This window comes from Podarcis muralis, chromosome 6, assembly GCF_964188315.1.
Source record: "Podarcis muralis chromosome 6, rPodMur119.hap1.1, whole genome shotgun sequence".
In the NCBI taxonomy this organism is placed as follows: Eukaryota; Metazoa; Chordata; class Lepidosauria; order Squamata; family Lacertidae; genus Podarcis; species Podarcis muralis.
In genome coordinates, this window is record NC_135660.1 from 96420207 (window position 1) to 96436046 (window position 15840).

Here is a 15840-nt window from a genome sequence, read left to right on the forward strand (position 1 = left end):
ACAGACCTTACATATGCACTTTACTTAAAAGTTGTGTTTAAAAATAAGAGCTATAAAATGGAGTTCCTCTTATTGGGATTACTGAAGAGGTAGGACTTCTTATCTATACTTGACTAACCTACAAAACAATGCCTATCTGTAGGGATATACAGTGGTACCTCGGGTTAAGCACTTAATTCGTTCCGGAGGTCCGTACTTAACCTGAAACTTTTCTTAACCTGAATCACCACTTTAGCTGATGGGGCCTCCTTTCTGTTCTCATCCTGGAGCAAAGTTCTTAACCTGAAGCACTATTTCTGGGTTAGCGGGGTCTGTAACCTGAAGCGTATGTAACCTGAAGCGTATGTAACCCGAGGTACCACTGTATAGCCTGTTAACTGGGGAAAGGTAACATTATTTTCCAGCCCCAATTTACACCAATGGTGAAGTTGGGATCCTTTTGCAAGTTTGATTGGAAAGGCAGGGAGAACACATTTATATTTGTAGCTGGTGCTTTCTGGAATCGCAGTTTGGGCAAGTGCAAGAAATCTAGTACGATTTCATTTAGAGACAGTTGTGAGTAGGCGCCATGTTATTGGGCAGGTGAATTTTGCCTCAGGAAAGTGGATTTTCAGCTGATTGGGATTATAACTGCTGGGCTTTGCTTCATGTCCTTACCTCACCCCAAGTAGATTATAAATTCTGCTACAGAAATGCCTTTGTTCAAGTCTGCAGGTGGAATGAAGAGATGGAAACAATGGGGGAGGGACTTTCTCTGTCGATCTTTGAAGAGGGACTCTGTTTGCGGTTCCTCTCATTCCTTTCGTAGCTTCACAAAAGTAGCTTTCAGTGAGAAAGAAACAACTTAATTATTGTATGTAAGCTCTAGTTTTGCTATGTTGGTAGAGCATGAGCCTCTTAGGACTCAGCTACACAGGTCAATTTATAACGTTAAAATGTGTTATAAAAATGCAACACAGATGGCGCTGTAGAGCAGAATCCAAAGTCAATGGCAGATTGCCTTGGGAGCTCCCCCCCCCCATAGCGGTTTTTATATATAGATCCAGCCTTACTCTCAGGATTGTGGGTTTGAGTCCCATGTTTCCTGCATTGCAGGGGGGTTAGACTAGATGACCATCATGGCCACTTCCAACACTATGATTTTCTGATTCTTTTTTTTTTAAATGAATATTTATTGGCATTTTCATAAACCACACAAAACAAAAATAGACAAAAAATAACAAAAATCCAAAACTTAAAAACAATTAAAAACACATAAAATTTCAATTACTTATTTTCTTATAACTTGTTTCTCAGACCTCCTCACACCTCCCCTTCTTGTATTCCAATTTAAATTGTCGATTCAGCAAATCCTTCTTATTTCTCCACTTTAACTTAATAATTTATTCTAACATATTGTTATTTTACTTTTCTTCTTCCATTTCCTCCATTTATTTTACAAACCTTATTTTCATTTAATTTAGCCCATTTTAAAAACCAGTTTTAACTTATCCAAACTTCAACATCAATACTTATACCTCATTATTCATTCTTAAATATTTTTCCTAAAGTCGACCAAAATTTCCCTTCCACGACTTTCCCAATTTCCATACAGATAGCAAAACCAAATAAAAACAAAACAAATTATAATTATATACCCTTTGGATTCCCAGACTCCACCCACCCTTTCCACGGTCAAGGTCCCCAACAAATATCCATCAGTCTCAATATTCTGTTTAGCCTGGAGATCTCACGTCCGAGGCTCTTAATTCTCTCTCAATTCCTCTCTGCCGGTCTTTTTGATTGTCCTTAGTGTTAAATCCCAAATCTCGGAGAGGCTCTGATTTTCTGATTCTATTAAAAAGGCAGTATTATTCAGTATCCCTTCAGAGCACTGCTCCTTTCTGAGGACTGTGATGTTTATGGCATGCATATTCTATAGGAACTGGTGGAATTCCCTTCTCTGGTCCCTACTGGAAATCACCTAGGAGGACTGCATTAAGTTGTTCCATGTCCTGCAGATTTTTGGCTTAGCAGGACTGCAAACTGTGAGGAGAGATTTTTTTGGGCGGTGTTGCATGGCACTGGGCCAGATGACCACCGGAATTCCTCCCAGCTCTACAATTCTATGATTCTATCTATGATTCTATGAAAGGTTTCCTTGCTTCCCAACATTCATGGATGCTGCTATAACATGGTAGACTTACCACAGAAATCAGGGCATAATCAAGCCAAAGCTAAGCATTTTTAGCTCCCACTTATTTCAGTGGAGAGAGTTAGGTATGCACATCTGTTGACTTTTGAACATCCTCTTAGCTTTTTAGCAACAGATGTGCCTCATTCTTGCATTGAAATAAGTCGCACATCTAACAAGGTAGAAATTGGCTGGTTCATTCCTCAGACTGTTGACTTAATGTATCCCAAAAACATTGAAAACTTTTAGAAAGTAATCATTACTGTTCTCTTTAACTTTGTCCAAAAATTGAAATTAAAAAATATTACATTCCACACAAAAATTGTTTTGAAATTGCAGACTTTGGTGCTTTGTGTGTAAGAGTTAAATCTACAGTACAACAACACACAGCATGCAGTGAGTTATATTTTCTGGTGCTCTTTAAAAGAGCTTTTATCCCTAATTCTTTTAGCCAGATTCGGCCTTGTGAATATCTGTTAGCAGTTGGATTTTATTCTAGGTATTAAATTAATGAAAAAAGCTTATTACAAGATTTCTGCTCAGAACTATACTTCCTTATACAGCTCAGTCGTTGGTGTTTTCAGATGATGCATGCCATGTATTCTTTGTCATGTCTTTTAAGCAAAGAATTCTCTTAAGTCTGTATGTTGAACTGGTAGTTGATTAAAACAAAAAAAATTCCTTCCAGTAGCACCTTAAAGACCAACTCAGTTAGTTCTTGGTATGAGCTTTCGTGTGCATGCACACTTCTTGACACGAAAGCTCATACCAAGAACCAACTGAGTTGATCTTTAAGGTGCTACTGGAAGGAATTTTTTTGTTTTGACTATGGCAGACCAACACGGCTACCTATCTGTAACTGGTAGTTGATTCATCAGTGGGAGCAAATTTTAATCAGCAGGAAAGAGATTGAATGGTACCCTTGTTTAAACCCTTTTGAACCAAGTAAGGAGGATGAAAATAATAATGTTTGCCTGCCCTAACAAGGAGTGGTGCTTTAATTTATTAAATCCTATTAAAATTTATTTAATAAATAAATTTATTAAATTTATTAAATTTCACTCTGTTTTCAATATCTTTGAAAAGATCTCTGTATAAGAGTTTGCCTTTTTGTGAATATATTTACAGTTATATAGTCCATTTCAATACAGGTAGTTAATCAACTACAACTCTTTAATCTCTGGACACTCCTAATTTATGCTACTAAAATGGTAGCCATGGTTCTGTGGACAGTATCTCCAATGGTTTACAATATTTATTGGTTTTATCCAACTGATACAATCCTAACCATGTCCACTCAAAAGTAAGTTCTGTTGAAATCAGTGGTGCTTACTCCCAGGTAAGTGGGGTTATGATTGCAGTTTAACTCATACTTGGATTAGGCCCATTATATCCGTTCAATTTAAGTTAAATATGACTAATTTAAACCAATGATTTCAATAGGTATACATAGAGTATGACTTAGTTTGATACAACCCATTGTATATTTAGTGTCACAGCCAAAAGTTTGTAGAGTCAGGGTGGTGTTTAATATTTAATATTGCTTTAATATTGATATTTTAACACAGCATATATCCTTTATTAATGTAACGTTATTTTTATATTATAGGTACAAGAATGGCTGTGCTTAAACTGCCAGACGCAAAGAGCATTATCAGGACAGCTTGGGGATATGGACAAAATAACACCTCCTGTACTTTCAAAATCGTCACCCAAGCCATCAACTGCTCCTCAAAGCCAGGCTAAACTTGTTGAGCAGAAGACTTCAGCTCAAATGCTGGAAAAGCCAAGAGGAGGAATGGGAATTCAGAAGGAAGATTCAAAACTTCAACAGGGCAAATTAGCAAAGGCAATTTCATCTGATAAAATCCAGGAAGGTACACAAAGGGAAGATTCAAAAGTTCAACAAGAAAAATTGGCATCAACTGATAAAATTATTCAAAGCACTTCAAAGGAAGATTCAAAAATTCAGAAGGAAAAATTGGCTGATCAAATTCCCAAAGAAGAGCCAAAACTAACCACAAAGCCATCTGCCGATAAGATCTCAGAAGACATTCAAAAGGAAGAGCCAAAGGAGCTGGGGAAAATATCTGATAAAATTCAGAAGGAAGCCCCAGTGCTTCAGCAGGTAAAATTGGGCAAGACTGTATCATCTGAGCAAATTCAGAAGGAAGACCCCAAGATCCAGCAAGCGAAATTGACAAAAACACCATCTGCTGATCAGATTCGGAAGGAGGACCCAAGGATCCAGCAAGTGAAATTGACAAAAACACCATCTGCTGATCAGATTCGGAAGGAGGACCCAAAGATCCAGCAAGTGAAATTGACAAAAACACCATCTGCTGATCAGATTCGGAAGGAGGACCCAAGGATCCAGCAAGTGAAATTGACAAAAACACCATCTGCTGATCAGATTCGGAAGGAGGACCCAAAGATCCAACAAGCGAAGTTGGCAAAAACACCATCTGCTGATCAGATTCGGAAGGAGGACCCAAAGATCCAGCAAGCGAAGTTGGCAAAAACACCATCTGCTGATCAGATCCGGAAGGAAATCCAAAAGGAAGATGCAAAGCTTGAGCAAGAAAAGTTGACAAAAGTACCCTCAGATGAGACAATTAAAAGAGCCGATCCAAAATTCCAGCAAGCAAAACTGGCCAAAGTTTCATCCGCTGATCAAATTCAGCAGGAAAACGCAGCTTTATCTCAGGGAGAGATAAAGACAGCCTCTGCTGAGCAGATTCAAAGGGATGGTGTGGAACTTCAGCAGAGAACACTGATAGGAACACCTCAGAGGGATCCAGCTTCTTCCAAGTCAAGTAACGATCAAACACAATTGGCAGAAACCCTGGAAGGGGACACCAGGTCTCTACCCTCACAAGAGACACCCCCTTTTCCTGAGCCCAAACATAAACCAGTCGTGGCTGTGGTAGAAGAGCAGTTTTCTGAAGCAAAACTAGAAGCCAAGGTACGAAAAGAAACAGTAAAACAGGAGGAGGTAAAAAAAGAGGATTCAGTGATGACTATTCCAGAAACCATATCTAAAGCTCAGAAATCTCAAAAAGAAGAAATCTCTGCTCAGCCAATACCTTTGCCAAAGCCTGATCACGTGGAAGCACTGAGGGAGAAAGCAGTGAGTGTTTAACTTTCCTTCCCAACTCTTCCTTCGTTGAATGACATGGGGCCGGATCCTAGAAACAATGATCACAGCCTATGCAAATTTCAGCATTTTAATTTCCATTTATCTCAGTGAGAGAAATGTCAAGCATTTATGCCTCACTCTCCAACTGAAATAAATAGAAATTTAAAGCGCTTTAACTTTTCCTAAAGTGCACCCAATTTGTTTTGAATGACTAACTTTAATTCACATCACGGTTTTTACTGACATAGAATGACTAAAACAAGTCATAAATTGGTGGCAGGTCCATGCAGATTTGGTTTTGGTAGGTTTGTGTATACTGAAATGAACAAAACTTGCCCAACTTCATTAATAGGTTCATGCATTCATGCCTATACTTACTTTCAAAACTGTTGTTTCCTACAAATTATCAAATTATCAAATATTAAGAGAAGAGTCTCTGTGATGTTAATAACACTGTCAAGTGTGACAAAAGACTTCCTTTAAATTATCTGTAACTGGTCATTGAGGTGCTGTAGATTCATTTGGTTGATCTTTGATATAGCACAGGAGAGCTTCATGGTATTCTAAAAGGTTTCAGGGTTTGGTGAATAGGGTTTTGGCTACATACCACAACCTATGAATAAGCTTCAGTTAGAATCCATACATTTCTGTTTTCCACCATGTTGTAAGAGGAGCTAAAAAACAAACAAACCCCTCGCCCTCCCAGATGCTGAGAGAGATCATTTTAATGCTCCAAGGGCAATGGATATCAGTTTCCTCCTGCAATCACGAGGGTCCAAATCCTAGCCTATAAAAACAACAGTACAATAAGTAAAATAGGTTTTGGGTAAAAGATGCCTATAATCAAAGCAAATCTTCCATATTTAATTTTCATTCTCCCACCAAGGTTGTCGAAAATAGATGATCATTTCATGAATTTGTCCAAACCCCTTTTAAAACTATCCAAATTTGTGTTCATCACCAAATTTTCTTGATAATAATTTCCCCCCTATTTGCACTGCATAAAAGCTTGTCAGAATGAATTTCAGTTGAATTATTGAACAGAGCATAATTACATTTAATTGAAAAAGTCTTATTTCAAGTGGCATTTTTGTGATTAAAATTGTTGGATAAGAGAATTAGTATATTTCTCCACTTCTAGTTTAGCACTTTAACCTAACTGTTAAACTGTTTCTGTTAATTGACCATTTTTATCATGATCATAATAGATATTAACATTATTTTGGATGAGTGATGCTATTATTTAATTAGTAGAATCTGAATCTTAATATGTGTGCGCGCTCATATATATTTCAGGAAAAAGAAGATGACAAATCAGACACATCAAGCTCACAGCAGCAAAAAAGTCCACAAGGTCTAAGTGACACCGGTTACTCATCTGATGGGATCTCAAGTTCACTTGGTGAAATTCCCAGTCTTATTCCAAGTGATGAAAAGGATGTTTTGAAAGAAACTTGTATAAAAGAAAGCCTTTCACATGAAAGCAGCCCAACCAGTCCCTCTGATCTTGCTAAGCTAGAAAGCACTGTGTTATCCATTTTGGAAGCTCAAGCAAGTTCACTCATTGAAGAGAAGCCTGGAAAGACCAAAGACCTTTATGGTGTCTATAGTCAGCAGGCAAAAGAGCCACATAGAGCAAAGTCCACACCTAGCACACAGGAATCTTACAGTTCTGATGAGGATTTGGCAAAACCAAATATTCAAGAAAAAGATGGAAGAGATTCTGCAGAGGTAAGTAAGCAAGGTGTATCTTCTCGGAAGGGGTACAAGCAGAAGACAGAAGCGGCAGAAGATACATCAACAAGAAGGCAGCGCTATGACTCTGTAGAAGATAGCAGCGAGAGTGAGAATTCACCTGTCCCACGGAGAAAAAGACGGACCAGCGTTGGGTCTTCCAGCAGTGATGAATACAAACCAGAAGACAGTCCAGGGTCAGGTGACGATGAAGACTTCATTCGAAAACAGATCATGGAGATGAGTGCTGATGAAGATGCGTCAGGTTCTGAAGATGATGAATTCATAAGAAACCAGCTGAAAGAAATCTGTACAAGTGAGAGTCAAAAGAAGGAAGAAGTGAAAAGCAAAAAAGCAATCGCTGGAAAACATAAGAGGATGACGCGCAAAAGTAGCACAGGCTATGAAGAGGATGCCAGCAGACGCCATTCCTGGCATGATGATGATGATGAGACCTTTGATGAAAGTCCAGAACCAAAATACAGGGAAACAAAAAGTCAAGAAAGTGAAGAAATCACTGTAACGGGAGGAGGTCTTCGGCGTTTCAAAACAATAGAACTTAATAGCACAATAGCAAATAAATATTCTGAGGAATCTGAACAACCAAAGAGAAGTCTGTATTTTGATGAAGAACCAGAGTTAGAGATGGAGAGTCTTACAGATTCACCAGAGGATAGGTCAAGGGGAGAAGGATCTTCAAGTCTGCATGCCTCCAGTTTCACTCCAGGTACATCTCCTACGTCTGTGTCATCCCTTGATGAAGACAGTGACAGCAGTCCCAGCCACAAAAAAATGGGTGGAGAAAGTAAGCAGCATCGTAAAGCCAGGCATCGTACGCATGGTCCTCTTCTTCCAACTATTGAAGATTCTTCCGAAGAAGAGGAGCTTCGGGAGGAGGAAGAGTTGCTAAAAGAGCAGGAGAAGCAACGTGAATTAGAGCAGCAGCAGCAGCAACAGCAACAGCAGCAAAGGAAGAGCTCTAGCAAAAAATCTAAGAAAGACAAGGATGAGCTCAGAGCCCAGAGAAGAAGAGAACGGCCGAAGACACCACCAAGTAACCTATCTCCGATTGAGGATGCTTCTCCAACAGAAGAATTGCGTCAGGCAGCAGAAATGGAGGAACTACATCGGTCTTCCTGTTCTGAATATTCCCCAAGTATTGAGTCAGATCCTGAAGCTTTTGAAATCAGCCCAGAAAAAATAATAGAAGTGCAGAAGGTTTACAAATTACCTACAGCTGTCTCTTTATATTCTCCAACGGAAGAGCAGCCTGTTGGGTTTGTCAAAGAAGAGAGCGGTCAAAAGCCTTTAAGAAGTGCTGAAGAGGTATATGAAGAAATCCTGCATACATCCCACAAAGCCAAGCCACTTCCAGATGTAAATGAAAAAGACGAAGTGTTTGAGAAAGAGCCTTTATATGGTGGCATGCTAATAGAGGACTATATATATGAATCTTTAGTAGAAGATGCTTATAGTGGGGCTATGGAGGCTAGCCTCATGACAAGGCAAGAAGAGGGTGATGAATTTAGCCAACTGAAAGAAAAAACATCAGCGCCCCCAGATCAGATATATGGAGAACCTATGCAAAAGCCTACCAGCTTACAAAAGGACTATTACAGGATAGAGTCTTTGCATTCAGGTATGCCTCAAGAAGACATTGTGTCTAGCTCTTACATCATGCCAGAAAGTCATGAGATAATCGTACTGGACAGTGTGGCGCCATCTTCAAGTGACGAAAAACAGCTCTTGGATGCAGATGCTGCTTATGAGGAACTTATCAGGCGACAACAAATGCAGTTGACTCCAGGCTCAAGTCCTACCCAGCCATCTCCTGAATTAATTACGGTTTCAGATACAAAAACAAGCATATCCGGAGAGGTAACAGAAAGCACCTCCCTGACGTCAAGCACTATTTCATCCAGTTCAGACATACTTTCAGTAAGCTCTTCGGTGCTTCCTATTCCGGATGTCAAAATTACTCAGCACTTCACAACTGAAGAAATAGAGGATGAATATCTCACAGATTACGTCCGAGAGATTGAAGAAATAATTTCCCACGAAACATCCATATTGATGTACTCAGAGGCCTCAGAAAGTGCCACGTCCATTATACCATCGGATACGTCTTCCCTAACGTCATCCACCTCTTCAGTTTACACCACTGGTAGTTCTTCACCAGATGGCGTGATTTCAGGTTACATAGAAACAGTGGATGCTATTAGCAAGTTTCCAGATTTCGAAGGAACCAGCTCAGTGACCCAAGTTCCTATAAGTTCCACAAAAGAGTACGCTGAAGCTGCTAAGGAGACCCTTGCAGATCAGGTTATGGTTTCCCTTTCTGAAACTGAATCCTTTGTATCAGCCTCTGTAGAAACAAAGCCCAAGCCCTTAGTTTCTGTTTCTGATGCCATAGAAACGTTCCCACCACAAGATGAGAAAGCTATAAAAGATGCAGCCAAGTTTGATGTTATGAAGGGACTTTATGAAGACAAACAGGCAAGACCTCCTGTGACCATAACAGGAAAAGCTTTAACAGATGCTACATCTGACCAGAAATTTACATGTACAACTCCAGTATCCTCCTCTGTCATGCCTACTGTATCTGTGTTGCCATCTGCCATTTCTTCAGTTCCCCCTGTTACACCCCAAACATTTTCATTTTACAAAAGCTCTTCTTTTGAGTCTCCAGCTCAGCCACCCCCACCACCTCCGCCCCCACCTCCTCCACCTCCACCCCCACCTCCTCCACCTATTCTCCCCAAACCAGCTATTTATCCTAAAAAGAAACCCCTGGCTAAGGCTCCAGTGACCACAACTCCCATCCTAGTACCATCTGCCAGTGACGTCAAAACAGTGGAAGCAACATCTGCTATAAACATGACTGGACCATCCGTCACTAAAATGTACACATCGACACCCCCTCCTGTTCCTCCCAAGCCAGCTTCAATTCCAGCAGGACTTGTGTTCACTCACAGACCTGCCGAAATAATAAAACCCCCTATCGCTCCCAAACCAACAGTTCCTCAGCTACCGACCACTGTTCACAAACCAGCAGAAACACAGCCAAAACCAGTGGGTTTGTCTTTCACCAGCAGCATGACTTTGAACTTGGCTTCCCCTGCAGACTATAAGTTGCCATCCCCTACTTCCCCGCTGTCTCCACATTCGAATAAATCTTCCCCAAGATTGTCCAAATCCTCAGGGGAAACCTATGTTGTTATCACGTTGCCCTCTGAGCCTGGCACTCCCACAGAGTCTATTACCAGTCAGGCAATTACCAGTTGGCCTCCAGGATCTCCCCCTAAAGAACAGGGTCCACAGATTGTACAGTCATTATTCACTCCAACTATGACTGCTCTGCAAATGCAAAGCATAAGTGATCGAAGCAAATATGGCCCAGGAGCGTTGCAATCTGTTTCCCCTGTTCCTGTCAGTGCACGGTCAGTTTTTGAGATAGCTCCTAGTTCAGCAACAGACTTAATATCAACAGAGGTTGCCAGGACTACAGTGTCTTTGCTCAAAAATGCTGGATTAGATAGTGTTTCCATAACCATACCCCCAGAGCCGGCACATATCATTGAACCACCCAGATATAGAGAGAACGGGAGATTCCATGTCTTTGGTGATGTCATTGATCTTCGCACCTTGACTAAAATGGATGTGGAAAGGGCAGGTAGCTGCATGGACCTATCTTCTGCTCCCACGGACGTGAGAAGGCAAATTATGGCAAGTGACACTTTGGGTCGGCCAGTAAGCACTGTTCAGCCAGCTATCATAAATCTCAGCGCTGCATCGACAGCTGGTATCTCTTTAGCACCAGTCACTGAAACATTTACAATAGTGACCTGCACAGCTACTGTAAGCTATAGTACAAGTACAGAAAGTCTTGTAGATCTGGGGCATGCCATGACAACTCCACTGCAGCTAACAACAGCAAAACATTTTGAGCCTGGACCTAGAGTAACAGGTGTCCAGGGACTCTCTGCAGACAGAGATGAGGTGCCAATAAATTTGTCCCTTGGTACTCCAGCCACATGGGGCACTACAAAGACTGCTATGGTACCTGCTGTGGGTGTAACCAATGGTTGGACGGACGTTTCCACTACTCATGAACCAGTCGAGAGTGAAGTAGTTGATCTCAGCACCACAAAATCCCACAGAACCATGGTGACAGTGGATGAAACAACTTCAGGAATTGTTACCACTGTAATAGAAGATGATGAAAAACCTGTGGACTTGACTGCAGGGAGAAGGGCTGTTTGTTGTGATGTTATTTACAAGCTACCATTTGGCAGGAGCTGTACAGCTCAAGCACCCGCCACAACACTACCTGAAGATCGTTTTGGTTATAGAGATGATCACTATCAGTATGACCGCTCAGGGCCCTATGGTTATAAAGGAATAGGAGGTATGAAACCTTCTATGTCAGATACCAATTTATCAGAGGCTGGACTTTTTATGTACAAAAGCAAGAATACCTTTGATTACCAAGTTGGGGCAACAGATGTAGCAGTAGACTTAACTTCTGGCAGAGTAACAACAGGTCAGTATGACAAGGCCTCAGATCTTACTTTGAAATATGGTAATGGTGTTGCTCATCTCATTTCAGGATGAATTATTTTTATTTTCTATTTTTTCTTCCCCTTTTTATTAAAATTTATGTTGGACATTGTGGCAAACTGCTGGGATTTATACATGCATTTTTATTTTTTGTTTCTTCGTTATATAAATCGTTTTGCACAAAGAGGTACCTGCATGTGCCTGCATGTTCAGGAAATGCTTCCCCCCCCCCTTCCCTCCTGCACAGCTAATGTAGAGCATTAAAGTGAAGATTTGCATGCAGCTGCCCCCTGCTCTTCCGCTCATTTAACTCATCTTGATGGGATGGCTTGCAGAACTCGCAAAAAAGGGCTTTGTTTTGAGAGACTGGACTATAACTCTGCCCTGTAATTTCAGGTGAAGTTATGGATTACTCAAGCAAGATTACGGGTCCTTACCCAGAGACTCGGCAAGTAATTTCTGGCATTGGGATCAGTGCACCTCAGTATTCCCAAGCACGAATAGTACCATCCCCTTATGGCGCTGGAAGTGTTTTGAGATCATCTAATGGAGTTGTTTATTCATCCGTTGCGACTCCAGTCCCATCCACATTTGCTATCACCACACAACCTGGTTCTATTTTCAGTACTTCCGTTAGAGACCTATCTGCTCTTCAGACAGTTGACACAATGCCCTCATTATCAAACTTACAACATAGCCAGGCACTTCCAAGATCATATGATTTCTTGACAACTGTAGCCTCTGAGAAAGAGGGTGCAATTACTGACATCGACATTGACCCAGGGTTGCAACCTCTTCCCATGGAAGCCATTACTAGTGAGCCAACCAACTTGATGCCTGTTTTCACTACAGCTTCAGAAGCTTTTGTAGATATAATTGAGGATGAAGCTACACACCTCATTGCCCCCGAAGAAGGCAAACAGCAGCACCTTGACTTGGAGCGTGAGCTTCTAGAGCTCGAAAAACTACATCAGCAGCGTTTTGCAGAGGAGCTTGAGTGGGAGCGTCAAGAAATTCAGCGGTTCAGAGAGCAAGAGCAATTCATGGTTCAGAAGAAGCTTGAGGAGTTGCATTCCATGAAGCACCACCTCTTATATCAGCAAGAAGAAGAGAGGCAGGCACAGTTCATGATGAGGCAGGAAACGTTAGCGCAGCAGCAACTGCACATTGAACAAATCCAGCACCTGCAGCAGCAGCTCCACCAGCACTTGGAAGAGCAGAAGATCCACCAGATCTATCAGTACAATTACGAACCTTCTGGAACTGTGTCTCCACAGACGACCACAGACCAAGTCATCCTTGAAGGCCAGTACGCTGCTGCCCCCAACGGGCAGTTTTGGGCTGGTGATGAAGCCACTACCACTGCTTCTGCTGTGCTGGGAATCGAAATTCCACAAAGCCAAGCCTGGTACACAGTTCAGTCAGATGGTGTAACTCAGTACGTTCCCAGGCCTGGCCTGCTAAGCTCTGTCTCAGAGATGTCTCTTAAAGACGTGGATGTGAGAGAGGAAAAGCAGTTGAAAAAGAGGAGCTCCATGCCAAAGCTGCGTGGCCCATACGAGGAACTTGACGGAGCTCTGGAAGAAGAGCCTAGGTGTCTTAAAAAGATAGTGGAGAGCGGAGTTCAAACTGACGATGAGGATGGTGCGGACATGGGCTATGCAGACAGAAGGAGGAGAACAAAAAAGAGTGTGGATACAAGTGTTCAGACAGACGATGAGGACCAAGATGAATGGGATCTGACCAACAGGTCAAGGAGGAAAGCCCGTGTGGGGAAATACGAAGGTACCACTGAGGCAGACAAGCCTAAGCCGTTTCCCCAAGTCACCAGTATTGCAGTGCAAACGGTGGCAGAGATATCCGTACAAACAGAGCCAGTAGGGACAATACGGACCCCTTCAGCAAGGGCCCATCTAGATGCAAAGATAGAAATCGTAAAACACATTTCAGCTCCAGAAAAGACATACAAAGGAGGAAGTTTGGGGTGTCAGACAGAAACGGATTCAGACACCCAAAGCCCCCAATACCTCACAGCTACCTCCCCTCAGAAAGATAAAAAGCGCCCAACACCATTAGAAATAGGTTACTCTTCACACCTCCGGCCAGAACCTACACTACAGGTAGCCCCTTCCCCTCCCAAATCTCCCAAAGTACTTTATTCTCCCATTTCGCCTGTATCTCCGGCTGCAGTTATAGAGTCGGCCTTTGTACCCTATGAGAAGCCTGTCCCTGAAGACCTTAGTCCTCAGAAGATTCTGCACTCCGAGGTCCCCAAGATTCCGCAGCTGAGCCCCAAGTCCGCCAAGGTGATGCAGCGCTCTTTGTCTGACCCCAAACCGCTGAGCCCAACAGCCGAAGACCCTTCCAGAGCACATTTCCCGTACACGGATGGTTTCTTGGTAAGACCCCTTCTTTCTTCGAAGTACAAGCTCATTTTGAGTGACATCCTATGTATTATAATAAGCACTGCTTCATTAACTTGATCTATGTATGTGAATGGTAATTGGTAATTGGCAATGAAGCTCTGGTACTTTTGAAACCTGATAGGAGGTGTTTATTTTATTTTTAATTAGACATGGAACTGCAAGGAAGGTGGAACATGGTGCTGCTTCAAAATAAAATGGGGAATACTTGAATGAGAGTTAATCCCAATGTTTATTGGAATCAATGTTGAAAGGGAATTTACTAGTTTCCTCCATACTTAAATTGTTTTCATATATTTCCTTTCAGAAATCTAGTTTAGTAGCTTGAAATGCACATACATCCACGACTTCCATCAAGGAAGTGTGGTTATTTGCTAAGAAATTGGAATCATAGAATTGTAGTTGGAAGGGACCCCAAGGATAATCTAGTCCAACCCGCTGCAATGCAGGAATCTCAGCTAAAGCATCCATGACAGATGGCCATCCAACCTCTGATTAAAAACCTCCAAGAAAGGAGAGTCCACCACTGACCAAGGGAGTCCATTTCACTGTAGAATAGTTCTTACTGTCAGAAAGTTCTTCCTGGTGTTGAGTCGGAATCTCCTTTCTTGAAATTTGAAGCCATTAGTTCAGGTCCTAGCCTCTGGAGCAGCAGAAAACAAGCTTGCTCCATCTTCCATGTGACAGCCCTTGAGATATGAAGATGGCTATCGTATCTCCTATTCTCCAGGCTAAACATACCCAGCTCCTTCAACTGTTCCTCATAAGGCTTTCCAGACCCTTGATCATCTTGGTTGCCCTCCTCTGCACACGTTCCAGTTTGTCAACATCCTTCTTAAATTGTGGTGCCCAGAATTGAACACAGTATTCCAAGTGTGGTCTGACCAAGGCACAATAGATGGGTACTATTATTTCCCTTGATCTGGACACCATACTTCTGTTGATGCAGCATGGAATAGCATTCACTTTTTTGCTGCTGTATCGCACAGTGAGTTTTCACAAGTGCCAAAATGACGTTACTGTTGCCCAGTAGCAGCTGGTGTGGCAAGAAACCCACAAGCCCACCTTTCCAACATAGGCACCGCCACAACTTACCTGAACTGCACTGGGGCAGGCCAGAGCAGGGTGGCAGTAAGCTTGGGGTTGCATGGACATACTGGTAGAAACAGTCTGACTCTTCCAGCTGTGCATAGACCCAGCCTCACTGCTGCCCCGTCCTAGTACCCTCCAAGTAAACTGTGCAGACACACCAACAGGAGAGCTGGATTAGCTCCGCTGGTGCATCTGCACTGCCCCGACCTCATTGCCACTCAGCCCAGTTCAGGTAAGCTGTAGCAGATGGGCTCCACAGCTCTGCCCAGTGACAGCAGCTGCTATTGCCGTTGCCCCTTACCTTATTTCAAAGGGGACCTAATTCCCTAGCATGGCCATCATGTGTTGTCTGAACACTGTAGGATCCCACAAAATGCCTAATATTCTTCCTTCCATAACTGTATATTCCATAGTAAAACAAAACATTTTTCCTGATTTCAGGTTCTATCAGTTCAGCCAAGTAGTGTTGCTAAGTAAATTGTGTTTCAAATATTTTTTGTAAAGTAGTTGTTCATAAGTCTCCCTGTATTGCTATGTCTTCAGCTCTCAGAGAAAGAAGTACTTTAGAAACGTTTTTTGCTGACAGTTTAAACTGAGATAAACTTTAGTGTTGAGAAGTAACTTATAGATTTGCTTCCGCCACAGGATTTTGAACAATGAGACTATTTTTGAACTGGTTGCATCAAGCAAATCCTCCCAAGTTTATCAATTCCTTGCAT

At 42.0% G+C, this 15840-nt stretch overlaps 1 protein-coding gene across 5 annotated transcripts in view; it reads left to right on the forward strand.

Moving 5' to 3' along the window:
- Positions 1–15840, forward strand: part of PCLO (piccolo presynaptic cytomatrix protein) — a 217583-nt gene that overhangs the window by 101245 nt on the left and 100498 nt on the right. For all 5 annotated transcript variants that reach the window (XR_013393324.1, XM_028728766.2, XM_028728763.2 and 2 more), the window contains exons 4-6: positions 3783–5303; positions 6609–11589; positions 12003–14005. Coding sequence is in view for 4 of the 5 variants with exons in the window: in XM_028728766.2 (XP_028584599.2) it covers positions 3783–5303; positions 6609–11589; positions 12003–14005 (8505 nt within the window). In the remaining variant the exon portion in view is untranslated. The remainder of the gene's footprint in view (positions 1–3782; positions 5304–6608; positions 11590–12002; positions 14006–15840) is intronic.